Source organism: Drosophila willistoni (assembly GCF_018902025.1).
Source record: "Drosophila willistoni isolate 14030-0811.24 chromosome 2R unlocalized genomic scaffold, UCI_dwil_1.1 Seg167, whole genome shotgun sequence".
Taxonomy (NCBI): Eukaryota; Metazoa; Arthropoda; class Insecta; order Diptera; family Drosophilidae; genus Drosophila; species Drosophila willistoni.
Genome location: NW_025814050.1, coordinates 8,303,219 through 8,323,794, shown reverse-complemented (window position 1 = coordinate 8,323,794; position 20,576 = coordinate 8,303,219). Strand labels below are relative to the sequence as shown.

The 20,576-nt window shown below is 33.5% G+C and overlaps 1 protein-coding gene and 1 long non-coding RNA gene across 4 annotated transcripts in view; both read right to left on the bottom strand.

Annotated features, from left to right (window-relative positions):
- Window positions 1-2,296: 2,296 nt before the first annotated feature.
- LOC6644167 (phospholipid-transporting ATPase VA) overlaps window positions 2,297-20,576 on the bottom strand; it is a 39,038-nt gene continuing 20,758 nt past the window's right edge. For 2 of the 3 annotated variants that reach the window (XM_047010872.1, XM_002067000.4), the window contains exons 3-15: window positions 7,862-8,042; window positions 7,528-7,707; window positions 7,342-7,466; window positions 5,299-6,357; window positions 4,895-5,226; window positions 4,337-4,709; window positions 4,100-4,270; window positions 3,693-4,032; window positions 3,440-3,625; window positions 3,169-3,369; window positions 2,916-3,103; window positions 2,702-2,842; window positions 2,297-2,470 (exon numbers count right to left, since the gene is read on the bottom strand). In XM_047010872.1, coding sequence (XP_046866828.1) covers window positions 2,422-2,470; window positions 2,702-2,842; window positions 2,916-3,103; window positions 3,169-3,369; window positions 3,440-3,625; window positions 3,693-4,032; window positions 4,100-4,270; window positions 4,337-4,709; window positions 4,895-5,226; window positions 5,299-6,357; window positions 7,342-7,466; window positions 7,528-7,707; window positions 7,862-8,042 — 3,526 coding nt within the window. In that variant the 3' untranslated portion in view covers window positions 2,297-2,421. The remainder of the gene's footprint in view (window positions 2,471-2,701; window positions 2,843-2,915; window positions 3,104-3,168; window positions 3,370-3,439; window positions 3,626-3,692; window positions 4,033-4,099; window positions 4,271-4,336; window positions 4,710-4,894; window positions 5,227-5,298; window positions 6,358-7,341; window positions 7,467-7,527; window positions 7,708-7,861; window positions 8,043-20,576) is intronic. The other variant, XM_047010873.1, reaches the window with a different exon arrangement.
- LOC124460326 lies at window positions 12,966-14,150 on the bottom strand. Its single transcript, XR_006954260.1, has 3 exons — window positions 14,076-14,150; window positions 13,895-13,976; window positions 12,966-13,202 (listed from the first exon to the last, which is right to left on the bottom strand). It is a non-coding gene; the product is annotated as an uncharacterized LOC124460326 (long non-coding RNA).

Genomic DNA, 20,576 nt, shown 5'->3' with positions numbered 1-20,576 from the left:
ACTAATACCGTTTTAACCGACAAGCAGATTCGATCTTAAAACAGCAGAAAGTCAGTCAGAGTTTTGAACTAACAGCTAACTATCGACAGCAAACAAAGGTTGAAACTTGAATCAGCGTAAAAGCAGAAGGAAAAAAATTGCAAATCACAATTTCTGAATTTTCAAAGTTAGCGGTAAATGTTATTTAACAGCAAATACTTGTTGAACTGTTAATTAACAGCTTTAATGGCGACCTCTAGCGGATGTTATGTTGAAAAGTGAGCCGGAAGTGCTAAGCTCTGAGTAAAAAATGAGCCGGAAGTGCTAAGGACTTAGTAAAAAGTAATTCCTAAGTCTGAGCCAAAGTTAGTTACAAATATATAAATTTGACAAAAAATTAAAATGTTAAACCAACACAGAAAATAACTCAATAAAGAACCAGAGGGCCGGGGCTAACTTCGACCGCGTCAAAGTTTGAATACCCTTGCAACTTTTATTGTAACTCTTTCCTTACCTATAGCCATCAAAGTGAAAAAACGAAAGAACGGCCTACAATCTTAGCATAGATTTAGATAAAAACTAAGATATTGATCAAAGTCACTGTTTTCAACCGATCGTTCCTATGGGAACTATATGATATAGTGACCCGATCGTTATCAAATTCGGCACAGTCATTAACAGATATATTAAACTAACAAATGTTTAATTTGAAAGCAATCGCGTCAAAAGTAACCAAGTTATTGACAAAAGTCACTGTTTTCGAAAGATCGTTCCTATGGGAGCTATATGATATAGTCACCCGATCTTGATCAAATTTGGCACAGTTTATATGTGTAATTAACTCACCAATATTAAATTTCATGACAATAGCTCAGAAAATAACGAAGTTATTGAGAAAAGTCACTGTTCGTGACTTTGCCATTTGTATGGGAGCTATATGATATAGTGATCCGATCCGGCTGAATCCGAAATATACAACGCCTGCATTATATACAAGCCTACATGCAAAATTTCAGCTCTGTAGCTCCAACGGTCTAGGAGGAGTTTGCGTTGATCCAGACGGACGGACGGACGGACATGGCTATTTGAACTCGTCTCGTCGTGCTGATCAAGAATATAGATACTTTATATGGTCGGAAATGCTTCCTTCTATGCGTTGCACACTTCTGACCAAAATTAATATACCCTTTTTGCAAGGGTATAAAAATAGACTAAATAATAAAGGCAAAATGATTCTTCACATTTTGGCTTTGTCTGAATGTTATTTAGTATATCCCAAGCCTTTAATTTCATAAATTATTTTATGACTAATATTTCAATAAAAAATCAATCATTTGCTTAGGTAAATATACATTTATTTCATTTAATGATTTTCTTGCTTTTCAACAATGTAAATATTCATCTAACGTTCTCCCTTTTGTTTTATTGCATTTTATGGGTTTTAAATTTATAATTAGTTTACAATTGCATTCAATAATAGTTCGTGTTGTGGTTTTTTTTTTTTTTGCTCTTGTTTTGGGGGTGTACTACAAATATAGTAAATAGTTTTAGTACGACTAAATTGGATTACAACAATTAAATTATTCACTTTATTTCGTTATTTTGTTTTGTTGTTCAGTTAAAAAAGTAAAAAATTCAACTTAAAAAGAAGAAACACATTTCTGTCAATACTTGAATTAATGGAACTATCTTATGTTTATCATCTTGTTTATTTCCTTTTGCAAATAAGTATATATCTTATGTTTAGGTATATAGATATATATCCTTCATGAGTGTAGAATCACAGCCTTTTCATCGAACTAACATTAAAGTTCTGTTGTGTTTTAGAATTGTCAAGTATTATGGTGATATATATATATATAAATATATATTTATTACTAAATTTAAATAATTATTCATTAAACACTTTATACAATTAATATTGTATTTATCAGTTTTCAGTTATCTGATTTTCTTTGTTTTGTTAACAATAGTTATATTTGCAATTAATTAGGTTAGGTGTTGGTGGTCTGGCTACATACACACATCTATCATATATTGTAGGTATATTAGATATATATGAACTCTTTCTACTTATATACAAATAAATATCAGTATAAATTATTATAAATTATGACATAATGGGGTTTTTGCTTTAATTTCTCATTTCAATTTTAAGGCGAAGAGAATTCTAAGACTAAAACTAATTGTGATTAGCTAAGCAATTTGCATAATTTTCTTCTCGTTTTTTTTTTCTTTTTCAATTTGTTACTAAGTACATTGTGAAAACTAGTTGGGGGTCAGGGGAGCGGTTGGTGCGAGCAAAAATCAAGTCAACTAAATGGCTATATATATTAACTAAAATAATTAAATATTAATCGGTGTCGAAAGGCCACATATGAAATTGAAAGCACATTATATGTATGCATATTGTGGATAAAGAAATTGCATTTTGGCGCTGGATCAGGTAATGGTCGTTATAATTTGATTCTTAGACCCATAATCGGCGATTCTGCAATATAGAATTTCAAATTTAATGCTTAGATATTAAATCTAGACTTATGACATTTCAAAAATTTAAAATTTAAATCAAAATCTAAATAAAAAGACACAAAATTATATAAAAACGAAAACAAAATTACGCTACATGCTAAAAAATGGATGCATCAAACAAAATTTCAACTTAAACACGTGCAGCAAAATGGAAATTCGCAAAATATTTTTAGATTTTGTGCCTTTTTACCTATATATTGATGAGGCTGAGGTTGAGCGCGACCAAGTAACTAACAAACCCTCACCTCTGCTGCGCTCACGTTTGCTATTCAGTAAAACCTTTGTGCTATCATCAGGATATATTGAAGTCCGTATGGTAGTAAGAGCAAGACTGTTAAATAAATGAATGAATATAAATTAGATTTGGTAGAAATGTTTTTAGAATGTTTATCAAAGATTCTTACCGTGGCAAAACAGCCACCACTGTGGACAACAGTATGACCAACCAGTGGACAGCTGACTTGAAGCACATAAATATCACCCAATATGTCGAGGGTACTCCAAAGCAATTGACGCACATGGAATTGTAGACAATTGAGAAGAGGTAGAAGGAACCTAAGCTAAACAATATGGATATAACATGCAGCACCGTCTGAAATTAAAAAGAAAAACGTTGACATTAATTAAAAATACATTAAATTTATTTGTTAAACTTACCCATGAACGTATTTCAATGGCACAGTGCACTAAATTGGCAAATAAACAGGATGCTGTTATTGTTGTACCAAATTCCCAAAGGCCAACGTCACTTTCCGCATAGGCGCACAGCGCCACAAAGAATATGACCAGACTTTGATAGAGGGCATCCAGTAAGGTTATCCAAAAATCATGCGGTCTATAGGCAACATTTAAACGTCCCTAAAAAAAAATCGAAAATTATTGAATTTCCAACAATATGGTATGATATAGTGAGGTCATTTTAACTTACATTCTTATAGAGATGCGGATTTTTTAATAACAATTCCTCTGGCACACGTTTATCGTAGACACCAATTGCCAAAGGCGGCAGCGAAGTGAATATTAAATTATAGAGCATCAAATACATTTGATCAATCATTACAGCACCCGAAAAGCCGCAATACAATTGAAACCAGAATATCAGAAATACAAAGGCCTAGCAAAATAAATTTAAAAGGTTAATAAAAAAAGAACAACCCGATAAATAATTATAATCATCTTACAGCATTCTTGTAGAAGAAATACAAAATCATGCGAGCCAAACGATCATAGCACCAATAGCCATGTGAGAGTAATAAACGTTCCAAAAAACGAAACCGAGGAAGCGTGAAATCAGCTGCCATTACCGCCTGCATGCCCTCTTGACCTGAGATGCCCACACCGACATCGGCCATTTGTATCATGGAGACATCGTTGGCTCCATCGCCTATGGCAAGAGTGCGTAGATTTAGTTCTTCCTTTACAACTTTAACCAGGTAGGCCTTCTGTAGCGGAGTGGAGCGACAGCAAAGCACTGAAGCGCAACGTTTGGCCAATCGCAAGAATGGCAAAATTAATTTGGATCTGCAATGCAATAACAAATTAAAAGATATATAACGAATAAAGATTTGCAAGAATATTCCATACTCACTTGGGATCTAAAATAAAAGTCAACGTCTTGCCATCAACAACTAAAGCCCTCTGTTTCCGACGTGGCATCAAGCTATAACCTCCTGTTGTGGACGTTGTCTTGGCATTTTCAATATCAGTCAAATAGAAATTAATTGCCGTTTCAGCAGCATCTCGAGAACGAGCAGTCAACCTTAATTAATTAGAGAATTTTAATTAGTAACTTTCATAACTTATTTCTGCTAGTTGTTGTGCATACTTGATCAGCTCCATTTGCTGTGTAAACAATTTGGCCGAATAGGCAATATTAATGGCTGTTTCGGGCTTGTCACCCGTTAGCACCCACACTGAAACACCTGCAGAGATCAATGATGCTATAGTCTCTGGCACACCATCTTGTAGACGATCCTCAATTCCTGTAGCTCCCAATAGGGTTAGATTACTCTCCAATCTGGCAAATGAGTCGCGTAATCTGCGTTCACGATTCTCCAGTGACATTTCAATCTCCTGATGCCTTGCCCACCAATCGGTATAATCGGAGGCGTTTAGTGTACGCTTTGCCATTACCAGAATACGTAAGCCTTCACGTGCATAACGATCGAGTTGTTGTTGGGTCTGTTCACGCAAAATACCTGAAATGGATATAATTAGATTTATTATTAAAAACTTTATATATCTATCAAAAGCAAACAAACAATTCGAGACTGTTTTTTAGAATAAACTAAAGCTCTTATTAGGATTTATTCTCTATTTTCGTCTTTCTGTCATTTGTTGATTCTTTATTGACCGCTTTGGTTCTTAAGTAATTCCAACTTACCCTCAGGACTATTGCTGGCACATGGAGCCAATACGGGCATTATGGAACTATCCGCTCCCTTGGTATACAAAATAATCTCTTGGGTGCCCACACGTCGTACCACAATTGACATGCATTTGCGACTCGAATCGAAGGGCAATATTTTGAGTATCTCATATTCCACTGTTGCTCTAGCTGTTGGCATGCTGACCAGTATGTGATTGGGACTGCGATTTAAGAGGCAGCAATCATAGCCATAGGCAGCATTTACCAAGGCCAATTCATCGGGGCTTTCAGCCTCATACAAAGGCCGACCATCAGCAGTGCGATAAATGGTCTCCGTTTTGGTGTTACTGCAAATGACAAGAAGATTAACAGGATTAAATGAAATGCTTATTAAATTTTGTGAAAATTGTTAAACTTACTTCATTTTCAAACGTTTTCCCTGAGTCCTGGCATTCAAAAATGTTGCAATGCTTGTGATTTTTGAATTAATCACTGCCTTGGCTCGTCCTGTAGGGGAAATGCTATTGGACAAGGATTTGCTCTTCATCGGCGGAGATGGTGATTCCGATTCGGAATTGGGCGAAGATTCAGCTGAACTGCTTATGGGCGACAGTGTGGGCTGATGGTTTTGTGTGGGCATGGCAAATAGGAGATTAGGTGGGGGCGAAGGAGTCACCGAACGAGACTCGGCAAGTCGAGTATAGCGATCGGCTGGAATCGATGCAGGCTGAGGTGTTCCATTCAAAATTGTGGTCGTTGTTGTTGTGGTTGTTGTGGTGGCCAACAAATGATTGGGACCTCGTTTAATATGCTTTAAATTGCCAGGACTTGAGCCAGTCTGTTGGACTTCAATAATGCCACTGGCATTCATTAAATCTCTGTGCGGAGCAGCACTCACAATCACCGTATTGCATATGGCCAACACAACCAGAAACTCTTGAATTCTCTGGGCATTCGGCGTTAGATATGCACCCGTTAGCTGTGTCATGTCATCAATTAGATTCTCGTTGGGCACAATGGGTGGCGCTGGTGCCCCCGGCTTGGTATACATTTTCTCCAATTCCGATTCCGGGTGATTATAATCTGCTCCATTGACCACACATCGACGAAATATCATTTTATTCTCTGTCAGTGTTCCTGTCTTATCTGAGAAAATGTGCTGTATCTGACCCAATTCTTCGGTTATATTCATGGCACGACATTCGGTTTGCTTATTCGTATCCGGATCGTATAGTTCAATGTTGTTGTGAATGTGATACACCTGAAGTATCTTGCAGAGTTCAATTGTCACATAGAGTGAGAGCGGTATCATCACTTGCAGAATGACTATATTTGTCCAGAAAATCCACATCCCCTCAAGATGGGGTCTCACATCGGCTATCGTTATATAGGGTACGGGAATATTAACATAAGAGCTTAGCCACATGGTGCACCCGATGGCGCCAACAATGCAAAGTATCAACAATATTATCACACACCTGGGAAAAAGAAAATCAGAAAATTTATGAGGTTACTTAAGATTGAGATAAGTGAAAGAGTGGAATAACACTATGAGTAACTATTATCAAGATTGTTCAGGAAACGAAACTATTACAAACTGTAATAAAGCAACAGCCTTAGATTTCTATAAATTTCAAAACTGTTCCAAACAGCATTTGATTTTGCAACATTCTATTTTTGAACATAGTACACTCCGAATAATTGGGTGTGATGGTTAGTTGATTAAGGTGAAGCTCGTTACACTAAAAGCAGTGGCAAGCTTTCTTATTCTTTTTTCGCTTTATTTATTTTGAATTCCCAACTACTTTTAGGGTTAAAGATATGGTATGGCCAATATAAGTCTTGATTCAGCTGATGATAGAACTTGGCTGTGAACCTGCTCACCTTTTGAGCTGCCTGTGATTAAAAATCGTGAAAATTAATACGGTTTATTGTCCTCAGGTCGGCTAGAACCCAGTTTTGATTGTGAGAATATTGTCTACACATTTTTGTTGTATATATATTTTTAAGTTTTTAACAAAAGCCAAATTCTATTCGCTAAAAACATAACAAACTAATCTACTTTATGGATTCTTTTCAAATTTCTAATACAATTTCAGCCTTACAAAACCAAGCAGTAATCTAAGTTTTTAGCCCTGCCAATATTTTCCAAAAACTCTGTAAAGTTACATTGAAAAAAAATATCACCTCCTATATTCATTTCTCATTTATGATATTCACCGCAAACCATAATTTATAGGGTATATTCATGAATATTATTGAATGTAAAATAATGTGAAGTGAAAACGAATACGGAATTAATCGACATTTATTTATTCACTCAAATTGTGATTTTGGACTTGTTCATTAGTTTTTACTTCATTCATTACTTTTCTCTCTTTTTGTTTAAGGTCATCCATATAAATATACCTAATGGTAGGTGCAGGGTATCCTTTAGATATCTTATATTCCTATACACTTACCATATCACATCAATATTCATTTGCTGTTCCACCTGGGAGCGCTTATATCTTGGACCACTATTGTTTAGCATTGATTTCGTTTCATGTCCCGCATAGACGACAATTCCCTCAATATAATCCGTATTCTAAAAAACCAAAGCAACAATTATGATTAAAATGACATGTGTATATATTTGTAGTACTCACCTTCAGTCTGCTCTCTCTTAGCAAAAGGCACTCGGTCGATATGGGTACACGCTCACCAGTTGGATGTATTAAGGCCCCATGAAATCTATATAATTTTGTTGTTGGCGCATCCGCTTCAACTCGACTCACAAATTTGCTAGGTAAAAATATGCTCTGTAATTCCTCAAAGCCACGTACAACCTGTATGTGTGTGTGTGTGTGTGTGTGAGTGTGCGTGTGTTTATAAAACCAAGAACGAAAACAAGAGAAATGCCATTTTAAATAGTTCCATCATATCGCACTCACGTACAAACAAATAGGGTATAGGAGGAGGAGGAGGAGGGGTTTCACATACCTCGCGGCGTTTTAGATTCGTTTCACCATCCAAATCGCAGGTGTCTATGTAGCAGACCCCATGGGGGTCACTGGTTCGCAATAAAAGTATATCTGCTGGTACTGTCTCATTGTTTGACAAATGGACAATGTCACCAACACGCAAATCTTGCCATTTCGTTTTCTTATAACGCTCCGTCTCACTGCAAGAAAAAATGAAACGGAAATTGATATTAAACTTTAATGCTTTGCATTATCATGATTAATTATAAGTGGGCGATATATAAAAAAAATTGAATGTTTTTCAAGAATTTGTCAAATGGTACTCATTTAGTAGTACCATTGTACTAGTTAGAAATAGGCTAAGAAGATTTCTAACAAGCAATCTTGAAGCCAAAAATTTAAAAAAATTGATTGCATATATGGTATAAGACAGTTGATTATAAAGTATAATCATATGTATGTATGTATGTAAGTACTTCTAAAATTATATATTCTATAAAATTGAGTGTGTAGCTTTCTGTTCTAAAAGTAAGATTAAAGAGGAATAATAAATAATTCTTTCATAGAACTCGTTTTAAAAATATAATAAAATACCATGTCAGTATTGGCTTTACCCTCTAAGACTAAAGAGTGCACAAAATTCCCAAGTTTTCCAAAAACTATTAGCTTTCATTATTTGTTAAATTACATATATTTATAACAATTAATTAAAAACTCTCCAGGCTAAGAGGGGACATCAAAACTCAAACCCAAATACCAGCGATATATACGAAATTATTTATTTATGATTAACATGGCCTATTCGTTTTTAAAATTACAATATTTAATTTCAATATTTAAATATTCTTTTGATACAAATATTTAAAAAATTTTATAAAAACTTTCTAAAGTTAGTCAACGGTTTCGCCATCTTTTATTATTGAAAGAAATGAACTTATAATTGATTAAGGGGGGTTTCTACCTTGTGTTATAAAAAATTTCGATTTTTTTTATTGCCTTTTTGGATAGGTAAATGTTTCAAGAATACTGTGTAAAAATTTCAAGTTGAAATCTGTAAAATTACGAAAGTTGTCGGCCGTTAAGTTGAGTAGTGTCAAGCGCTCTGTGCCGGAGCGCAAATTTTCAAACGTATTTTTCTCAAAACTACATTTTTGGATCTCATGGAAGTCCTACAGGGCGCAAAAATTAACCAATCGCTATGAAATTTTTTACACATGTTCTTTAAAATATTGTTCAGCGCTGGTAGTAGAATTGGCCAAAAATATTGGAAATTGTTAATTTAAAAAATTAATTAGTAACGTAAAAAAGCTCATAACTTTTTCATTTTTGATACTTTTTTCAGACTTACTTTTTAGGGTTCAGACTTTATTTGCGAACGGTAGGACTTCCATAAGGACGAAATATGGAAAATTCCCCCCACCTCCCCCTTTTCACGGATCGCCGAAAAAAAATTTAATACATAGAATAAAGTTTTCTCAACAACTGTGGAAAATTTCATCCTTGATCTATTATACTTATCTCAAAAAAAAATTCTTACTTAACATCGCCTTTTCGACCCAACAAGGTAGAAACCCCCCTTAAGTTTAACTAAGGCTAGGTAATACAGCTTTTAATACAAACATTTATCTTTATTCAGAAAAAAATTTGTAATATGCATATGTTAGATTCAGTTCATTATATGAATAGACGTCTAAAAAACTACCACAAATGAACTTGCTCTTAAAAATATCAACCTGCACATCTATCTATGACTTTCTATAAGAATATGTACATATATAAGAAAAAGATATTTCTGTTATCCTCTAACTATCTATTGATGGTTTTATAAAAATGTTAGTTTCATTAAAACCAAGCCTAAATCAAAAGACATTTTTCTTTCTTCCTCCTTCATTTGTTTTGAGGTTTGAAGTTTTGAAAAGAAAATTAAATAAAATTCGATTACTTTGAGTCATTTAGATTCCTAAATGAAAGCAATCCAAATTATTATTTACTTTATTACTTTAATCAAATTTTCTTAAGTGTTTTCATTCGATTTCCTTTAGGTTTAATAAGAAAATATATTATTTATACCAAATAACCTACACAATATAAGCTTATCAAATTGAACATTATTATTGATTTCACATATTTAATAAGATAACTTATGTATGTGTGTATTGGTAGATGTCGGCCCACTTTCTTGAACCATTCACCTGCGAATTGCCATAAATCTTAAATAAATGTTGGCATAGTATATCAACATCAATGTCTTTATGTCGTCACAAGCAGGAATAAACCACTTATCAATATCTTATCTGGCAATTCCCTTTTTGATGATAATAAACTGAAACGTTGGATTACTTGGAAAAAAAAAATGAAAACATTAATTTGTTAAAACAATGAGGAAAGCGATTCAATTACAAATGCCAACGCATAACAGGAAGGGGAAAAAGACAACATCAATATCAGTTAGGAAATTGCATTCTATTCTACTACTTATTCTAGTGGCTCTTAACTCGGTCGACCAAATGACAAACCGACAGACCTACCGACCAACTAAACAAACAGGAATATAATTATATTGCATGTCATCGATGTTTGTTGTCTGTTCTCTGTGCTCTGTGTTATCGTTGTTGTGCACTGGTAAATTGTGTTACGTAGAGGAGAAATGTGCAATCTTGCTAATGACCCAATTAAAATTATGGCTAAAGGAAAGCTGCTTTTCCAACCCGGACCTGGTTGCGACCCGATTCTTTGCATTTAGTATTCATTCATTCATTCTGATAGTTTTTTCTAGTTCTTTTTTTTTTTGCCTTTTTTGTTCGTGCCTGTCATATGTCTGACGTTGACATAAAAGTCACGAGCATGTCACAACAACCATCAAGGAATCAAAGCAATGCAAGGACATGACACTGACAGATGGGTCGGGTCCACCACCACCAAACAAGGCAGACACGGCGGGAATGCCAGTAGGAGGAACTACACCCTAAGGAACACGCGAAGGGGCAGCAAAAATAAAAATTACATTTTCCAACCATAATAATTTGCAATGAACTTGAATTAAATGGAACCACTGACTGAATGACCAACCGACCCCCACCCCCGGTCGCAAGTCTGGAAACTCTTTCATAAATATCTAAGCAGACCCCCAGAATGACGCCATTACATGTGAATCCTGTGGACAAAACATGAAACCAAAAAAAAAATAAACACGCATACATTTTTACCTTGACGTTAACTCCCCATCTCATTCAAATACACCTCCTCCTCCTCATCTGCCGAACAAGGTCGAGGTCAAAAGATGCCATATTATTTTGCAATTTTCTTGTTACTTGTTAAATACAATAACAATAATATTATAATAATGACGATGATAATAACCGACCCACCCACATGCTAACTGTCCATCACATTTCAACGTGGGTGGATGAATGATGATGGAAAAACCAATTCAAACCAATCCAATCCACTTCAGTACTCAGTCCAATTTACTTAAATCGCATGTGAATTGTCTTTCATAGCTCAGGTCATCAAATATCCACACATTTCACAATAATTGACAGGCAAACTTGATGAATTCCTAAAGGGCAAGAGTCTCAACCATCAGGTAAATTTCATAATCCATTCTCATATGACCTAAAGATAAACCCAAAGGTCGATTGGAAACAGAATATTAACTAAAAGTAAATATTAATTTCCAAAACGCCAACTATTTTAACAGGCGAGAAAAATTAGTGGATCGAAAAGGAAACAAAAATTAATTTAATAATTTAATTCCATTAAAAATTTGCGTAAAGTTAATTTGATAAATAGTTTAAAAGCATTATCCAGTAAGTATATTACTTAAATGATATTTAACTGGAAAAAAATATTATGTTTAAACGCTTCACTTTAACAGCATTCATTAAAAATAATAATATTAATTGAAAATTGTTTATTTTGTTAAGTGCTAATAATTAATGTTATTTTGTGTAAAAAAAAATACATCTAAAATCGTAAAATAAAAACTTGACGTATTGAAATACAAACATTTTGGATGAAATCATATAACATACAAATATGACAAAATCCAAGCTGAATTGAATAACCTTTTAAGGCATATTATTTAGTAAAAAATGAGGCTGACCATCAGATCTGGATTAATAATTTATTAAAAGGTTTATTTTTTCTTAAGAATTGCAAAAGCTTTATTTATAAAATGAAGCTTGGCACATACATATATGTTGCTAATCTTTTCGATTAGAAATAAGAAACAATTTACTAAATTATTTTTGTTTAAGCTTTTCAGATAAAAACCACTCGCTAAAATTCAAAATACTACAGAAATTATAAAGAAACATATTTGACATTTTTAACAAACTGAATTAGTCATAAGTTAATTGAATTTCTTTGAATAAATGATATTCCCGCATATCAAACTCCCGCTTTTTTAATAAACTTGGGATTACAGAGAGCGAAGTATTTCTGAAAAGTCGTTTGTCAATTTTTTTTAAAATTTAATTCTTATTTTAATAAAACTACAAAAAAGATGTTAAATTAAGAGTATTCTCAAACATTTTTTATAAATATCTGCATTTTATGCGTTCCGGAAAATTTTATAACCATTTGAGATATTTCACGTAATTTTCAATATTTCATTGAAAGCTTTTTATAAGCTTGGAAGTAAATCAGTTAAAACTAATGTTGGCTTAAATTTATAATTTTAGCTCGATTAGAATAATAAAGAAATCGAATATTATAAAAATGAGCAGTTTATTCTAAAAGACTAAAACCTTTTGATTTCTATTAAGCCAAGTAGCTATTACTTAGCTAATATTAGGGATAAGTTAAAACCTTATCTACATTAGTTTTTTTTATCAACTTACTCGCTAGAATGATGAAATTGTATAAAAATATCATAAATATACAATATCCTAAATTTACAATAATCAGGTGATCTAATCTAATTGGTCGATATGGACGACAGTTATACAAAACAAAAAGTCAACACTTATCGTTTTATAGCCATTATATATAAGGCATAGTCCAGAAGAACTCGTCATGGTGAACAGGAGAATATATATTAATTGGTAAATTCGTTTTAAGTGCTCAAATTTGAACCAATAAAAAACAAAGTATTGGGGTGTGTCTTAATTCTGTATTTTGTAATTAAAAAATTGCTTTATTTTGCAGTTTTCGCCTTTCACTTTAAAACAGAAAAAATTCTTTGCCAATGAGTTGAGTTGGTTTTAAGTCTTCATTTGCATATGAGCGCATTTCACTTTCACTACAGATTTAGGTCAGCCATCTACATATATAGGAGGAGGTATACATATATACTTATAGTATATATATTTGTTGGCCATATATGACTTAGCCTCACGTTCATAAATCATATTTCCCTAAAACAAAAAAAAAAAAAAAGAAAAGAAAAAACACCTTGAATGAAGGTGACAGTTGGTGATTGTTGTTTTTATTGTTGCCATTCTCATTATCGTCTTCATCATGAACATTTTCATCATCTGGTGGCTCATGACTAACTGTTTACAACTGTCAAGTCCATTAACAAGGTAGCGTCGGATCCGGATCCATCCATCCAACCATCGCCTCACTCATCCGTACAACTATCTCTACCCATCCACCGGATACGTATACAGAGGCAACAACGACACCCAGAAAACTTGGTTCATTTTTATTGCATGTCACCTAATTGGACCCAGGAGCAGCAACCGGTGGCGCTCAATCCGAATTGCGGGGTTGTTCTCTGGCCTCCCCTTCAAAGGTAAATGTTAATATTTACTTCACAAGGCGTCGACCAAAATTGTTGAATCATTAATGATTCGCGGAGGGCGGCAATGGGAGAAGGGTTCGAAGGGGGTTGGGGGGGTTTGGGCCAATTACCCAGAGAGGGTTACGGGACGCGATTTATTAGGCGTTTTCGCAAAATGCAAAATTAATGCGAGTTTAACATAGTGTGTTGGGTGATGAGCTCGAGCAAAGGCATCAGAGCGCCAAGTTGATTGCTAAATTATTAACCCCTCCAATAGCAACAATAATAACAACAACAACAACAACAAATAAAAGTGAAACTCACGCAAACTCTGATTTTTCGTTTTTTGTTTGAGAAGGTGGGCTGACTGTTTGGTTGAATACCTGGGTTTTTCCTCCTCTTTATACTAAAAGTAGTTGTTTTGCATGGAGTTTTGTTTTGTGGAATGAAGTGGAACAAAAGCGTGTCAGTGGGCTTGCCCCAATCTATATATATATATATTTACCAACTGACTACGATGACTGTGATAATGAGTGATGCCCTCTAAAGTCGAGATGACTGGCAATGCGCCACTTCACTTTGCATTCCTTCTGAACAAAATTTGTTATTCATCAAAGGGAAAGCAATTATACATGGCACTAGGCTTGATTGATATTGGTAACGCTTTGACTAAACAGATCAGCTGAATCATGGCATGAACTATCAATTATATGTAGTTGTAATTAAAGTTATTCTAACAGACATACAGTAACATCATAACCAGGAGCTAGAAATATTTAAATTTTACTAAAATAAAAACTAAAGCTCAAGTCAATTATATTACTGACGTGTTGCATTCAATGATTTAACTTTAAACCAATTTATGCCAGGTTAAAATGATTGTTCATGCATTATATAAACACGATTTCTCCATTTCTTTGCATTATGTCACCTTTAATTTAGTCATGCTCAACTTAAAAGCAATTCTGACCTAATATACGGATCATCATCAGTCGACTTGATATTCTGATAAATTTCTTAGTTTTACCCTGTTAAAACCAATGAAATATAAGCGCTTGACATACCAATGAAAATCACATCACAAATGATTAGGTTTCAAAGATTTCGTAAATAAGTAATATTTACATCTAATTATTGTTAGTCATGTGCATAATTCAAATGTTGAATTTAATAGGATATGACAACTAAAGTGCACTGCTTGAAAATTCTACAAATTTTCAAATTCTTTCATTTTATTTTCTAGCAAATTATTTTTAACTGATTGTAATTTGTCATTGTAACTTTTTGTTACATTTTTTAAACCTTTTTTTGTGTATTTTCATTGCAGTTTTAGTGTTAAATTTATGGATTATTTGCAGTTTCATATTTCAACTCGTTAAAGGTTCTGAAATTTGTATATTAGATTTATATTTTGGGCTTTATTCTAGGTGACTTTTAATAAAGTAGACGAATCTCAATCGAAATCATATTACAAGTAATTTTGGAGCATAGATATTATATTTCGTTTACGACAACTTTATACACAATTGTGCTCAGTGTATTTAACGTTGCAGGGGCCATTCGATTATTTACGGCCTGACATTACTTCACTACACACTCCACGCCCCCCCTTGCCCATGCATGCCACATACGAACAACTTCGCTGCCGCCTCCTCCTCCTCCTCCGCATCGCTTTTGCATAGAAATTTATGTTGGTTAAAGTGGGTCATGCATGTTATAGAGGTTGTTATTACTCTGTACGCGGTGGCATCGAATAGAGGAAGGAGGTATGGGTAATTTACTTAAAGTTCATTAGACATGGCCAGAGTAAAAGCAGAGAGTAGAGTAAGAAGAAACATGCGCATACATATATGTATGTATGTTTCTCCCCCTCCCTTGAGCTAGAAGTCAATAAAATGCCCCAAAAGTATAGAATGGATACGCCCATTCCCTACAGCAACGGCTGGCAAGGTTATTATTTAAAAGGCATTTTACTCCTCCCCCCTCTGCCAACCAAATGATATTAAAGTCCCCAAGCAAACACAAAACATGCGTGCTGGGACCTAGTGGCTCGATTAGACCTAGGGTAATGCTACATTGGCTAGACAGCGGCAATCGACAACCGACAACAAATTAGGCGGGCTTAAGGCCAGGTTATGTAAACATTCTCCAGCCAACACCACCAACGCACCTAACTCCAGACCGAAACAGTTCTTTAACAGGACCCCCCAGATAGGTGTATACTATATAGGATAGGTCTAGAGGGTAGGCGCACAATAAATATTTTAGCATTTATTAAGTCTCCAGCTGAGGACCAACTAATTGTTAGTAGATGAAACGACTAGATAATGTTGGTAAACTAAAAGCCAACTCAGATATTATTCCCAGATTGTTGTTGTGTGTACTTCTATATGTATGTGTATATGGTACATGAACTTTCTATTTCGTGTTCTATTTTTTTTGGGGGAGAATAAATTAGCACATATTTAGTTGATATACGCAGTTTGCTAATTGAATTGATCGATTGATATATTTATGTATAATAAGTACATTTGAATGGCAATTTTTAGGAAATGCTTACAAAGTGAGAACCCATATCTAATGGAAAAATGTATTGTAAACTTGAAAACATCTGCCAAAGTACTCATGCAATGTGATCTTTGAATTTTAAATTTTCTGAATTACACTACAAAAAAACAAAAATCCCCTAAACTAATTTTATATTTTGCCGTTTTTATCACATAACAATTTAACGAAACTGTTCTTAATCTTTTATAGTGCAGTTATAAAAAACTTAACAGGTTTGAAAAAAATGAATAAAGTATCACTTTGACAACTATCTAATTATTTATTTAAAAACGTGTGTCTATTTAAAATAGTTGTGCTTAAATAATTAAAAAAGTCAACAGATATCGAATAGAGAAATTAATGTAAAAGGTTACTTTGAGTTATGAAGAATAGTCATAAAAAACTTAATCGAATAGACAAGAGAACGTAATCTTAATAGTTCTGAAATTTAGGTTAAATTTTATTTTTTAATAGTGTAATTATTTACTTCTAATACTTTACTTCGCTTCTAACTTGTGCAATAGTTTCATTGTGCAATGGAGCTATGTATCTAATAACGAATTGATAACGAATTAAGCCCAGATAGATTACTTATATTATTAAATAAAGTGGATAACTTGAAGAACAAAGAGCTTAAATTTTAAACACTGGATCTAAATAACAAATATGCATTTCTAACCGAGACTATGTATATTAAAATGTAATTTTAAAGAGTTTATTTTTGGACTTAATGCTTTTCGACAGCTTCTTGTGTTTAATTGTCAAACTTATTCAGTTTAATCTTTAATTTTCTCATGAATTGACTAAAAAACGAACTATATTTGCAGATTTTATTCATAAAATATATAACTTTCTATTATATGATAAGTTTTGTTGACCTTCTGTGAGAGCTACTTGGAACCACTTTCTATGAATATGTTGGAAAAAATATGCCAAAATTGAACCCAGCATTTAAAATATTTTCTTCAAAAGGTATATGAAATGTTCTATCGTCTTAAAAAAAGTTTTAAGTTTAAGTTTATTTTTTAAAAATCAAATGAAAATTTGAAAAAATACTCCAAAAAACATTTGATATACATATAATAAATACATCCGGTTTGATTACGACCCATTTGAAATTTAAGTCAAACCTCTCATTTAAGCCGATTCGAGGTCAACCTTCAAAAAGAAGATTATTTCAAAGGAAACATATAATAAATGTAAACGTTAGACAACCAATATTAACTAAAATGTAAGTTGCAGGTGCACTTTTTCAATGTAGTTTAAGCTATCAACCAGAAATCTTTAGTATATCCTGTTTAAGCATGAGAAAATAAAATGCCTTTTCAAGGTTATACTTTGATTAAATTTCAGGGCGTTCCTTTCATTGTTAATGCATGGAGATGGAAAGCCAACACACACCCAAATGGTAGAAAGGAAAATGACAAGCAATTTCCCTTTTTTTTTTAAGCACTCCCTCTATCTCTCTCTCTCTCTCTTAGCCATTTTACTCCAAACACATTAAAAATGTGTAACAACCCTGCAACAAGCAAGCAAACAAGCACGCAAAAGTGACTGCCTTTTGTTAATCAATTTTTTAAAATTCACCCACTCACCTAGAACCATCAGGTGAGTGCTTCAACTACCCACACACAGACACACACACACATACACACATGCACATGCACACACATATACGTGTACACACAAAGAGCTTACCTTCTTTGTTTGTGTCTTTCATTAACTTGGGTAAAAGCCAACGCGTATGAATCAATCATGTAAAAATTATCAAAACCTTCCTTCTTGTTACTTCTTTTTGGGGCGGCGTTGGTGGTTTTTTTTCTTTTTAGATAGGTGGGGATTTTGGTGCGGTTCGTTAGAGCACAAAACTGCCGTTAGTTGAAATGAAAAGACAGTTTTTGGTTTTGTGGCGGTCGCTCATGTAATTAGCTCGTTGCACGCAAACTTTTTGTGTGCAGTTGCGTCTCCCACTATTATCATCATCATCATCGTCATCATCATCGTCATGATGGTTAAAACAATAGGTTTTGTGTCTATTCAGTCGATTGCCTCGTCAAAATTAATAATTAATAATGAATTTTCCCAACGGTTGAATTCGAATGTTTTGGAATTTGGACAATAAGAAAGAACACAACAAACTGTGTATATGTACATATGTGCGTGTATGACAATTATTCGAGACTAAGTATGTAAGGTCAATTATTGGTAAAAGGCCAACAAAAAGACAGTTGAGCTATGCGTTGTCCATCTGTTCAATGAATGAACGAACGAATAAATAAATAGGCCATCAGAATTTTTTCTTATACTTCTTGTGTGTGTATAGGTCTCTGGAGCTGCCTTTGACCCCTGTGAGTGTGTGTGTATCTATGACGTATGTATTTAAGTGGGCGGAATTTTCTTTTAAAATAAATATTTTATAATTTATTTTGTGTGTAGATAGTTACCTACATATATCATCTTGAAGGTGCAGAGATTTCAATCTTGACATCAATTTGCACTTTGAAATTATTTGACAGTGGGTAGGTAGACGTAGGTTGGAAATGGAAATGCCTTTAGGCAAATTCCATTTGTTAGTAAGGCCCAAAAAACCCAATTGATTCTTAACCACTTTGGGAAATAAATATTTATAAAACAATATAAATTTGCTCTTCAACACAATTCTTAGTTAAACATAAAAAATATCGTATTTCACTTGAATACAATGAGCAGGCACTGTTCGAATCAACAATTATTCTCATTGAAATATGATCAGAGATCACAGACCAAGAAATGCCTTTGACCGACTGAATGGTCATAAGATAGAAGGTTAACCAAATATGTGTCCTAAGGGGCAAAAAGTATTTATTTATATACCTACATATGTAGATATACATATACTTGTGCACATTTTGCAAATATTATTACAAGTGTTTCTGATTATAGTTAGTACAATCAATTTATCTCAGAACCTCAAGTTGGCTTAACAAACTGAAAGCATAACGGCAAACAGAAAAAATTACTTATAAATAAACATTTATTATTTCGTTAGACATTCATATGTCTTATATATTTTGCTAATACATGTCTCTACATATAAAATGCCATAGTAAATAATTTAATATCGCAAGATATTGTTAAGCTTATTTGATATATATAACAAATGACGTATATGTCGGACGTCAAATATTTTTAATTAATTCAAATATGAAGACTAATCCTGGTGATAAATTAAGATGAAATTCTAATAATCGTTTTTATAGAACTAGTCTGGGAATATTGCTTAATTCTACGTTTAACATAATATAATAGCCCAAATTTAAAAAAATTTTTGCTAACCGGTAAAATTAGGTCTCCGTTTTGACCTGATTCAAAGAAAGAGACAGAACTGAGACTGATAAATTAAATTATATGTATGAATGAGATATCAAATTTAGAATATAAGCTTTAAACTCAAGAATATCACTAGAATCGAAACCTATAATGCCCTTAGATTAAAAAGAAGACTTAACAATTAATTTTTTTGTCTAAAAGATTGTTAATAAACAAATAATAAAATAAGCTACTAGATAAATTTGAAATAAGAAACAAATATACAACAAATCTTTTTTATTTAAACGAAATTGGTTCACTTTTAATTTAAGCATTTGAAGCCTTGAAGCTGAAAATTCGAAATAAGTTTGAACTTTTGAGGTTTAAAGCAAATACCTATTAATTATGATAATTTGTAACTAATTTGAAATCTGTTTACATACACGTCTCAATACATAATTTAATTGTATGTATAGTCAATTCAATTGCTTTAGATTGAAGTTAAATTATTGTCTGATGTTATAAATAAGAAATTACAAACATATATCAAATTAATCAAACCAATACTGTAGTATCTGTTCTTCAGTATTCTGTATATCTATTAGTTTTTGTGTCAATTTCTACTTTGTTTCGCAACATCTGCCTCAATGCAATGTAATTCTTTCTCAAGCTTGTTTCTCGTCTCTTGTGTTTAACTTGTCCCTGGGTTTTGGTTTAACTTGAACCCAAAGCCAAGCCAAGTAAGTCAGTGACTCTGCAAGATTTAAACAGAAAATAAGTGTACATACAACATCATCATTATAAAGAAAAACTTGGTCAACATCAGTAGCAGCAGCAGCAGCAACAGCAACGAAGAGCTTACAACTGCAGCAACTTGGTGTTAATGATCTCTTGGGTTTTATATTTCTGTTAACATGGCCATTAGAAGCTGCTTGGGGGGGATCAGTTTGAAGATCAGTCTTAGCCAACTACAGCCTGAGAGATCTGGCTAGAAGACAATGTTGTCACTGTGTCTCAGTCTCAGTCTCCGTCTCCGTCTCAGTCGCCGTCTGATTGTTAGTTTGTCTGACATGAGGCAAAAGCAGTTAGCGATGATTGCCAACCGGTTTTTCTGCTTCTACAATGAGAAAATAAAACCCGTTTACTCTGGTTGCCGCCGCTGCTGCTGTAT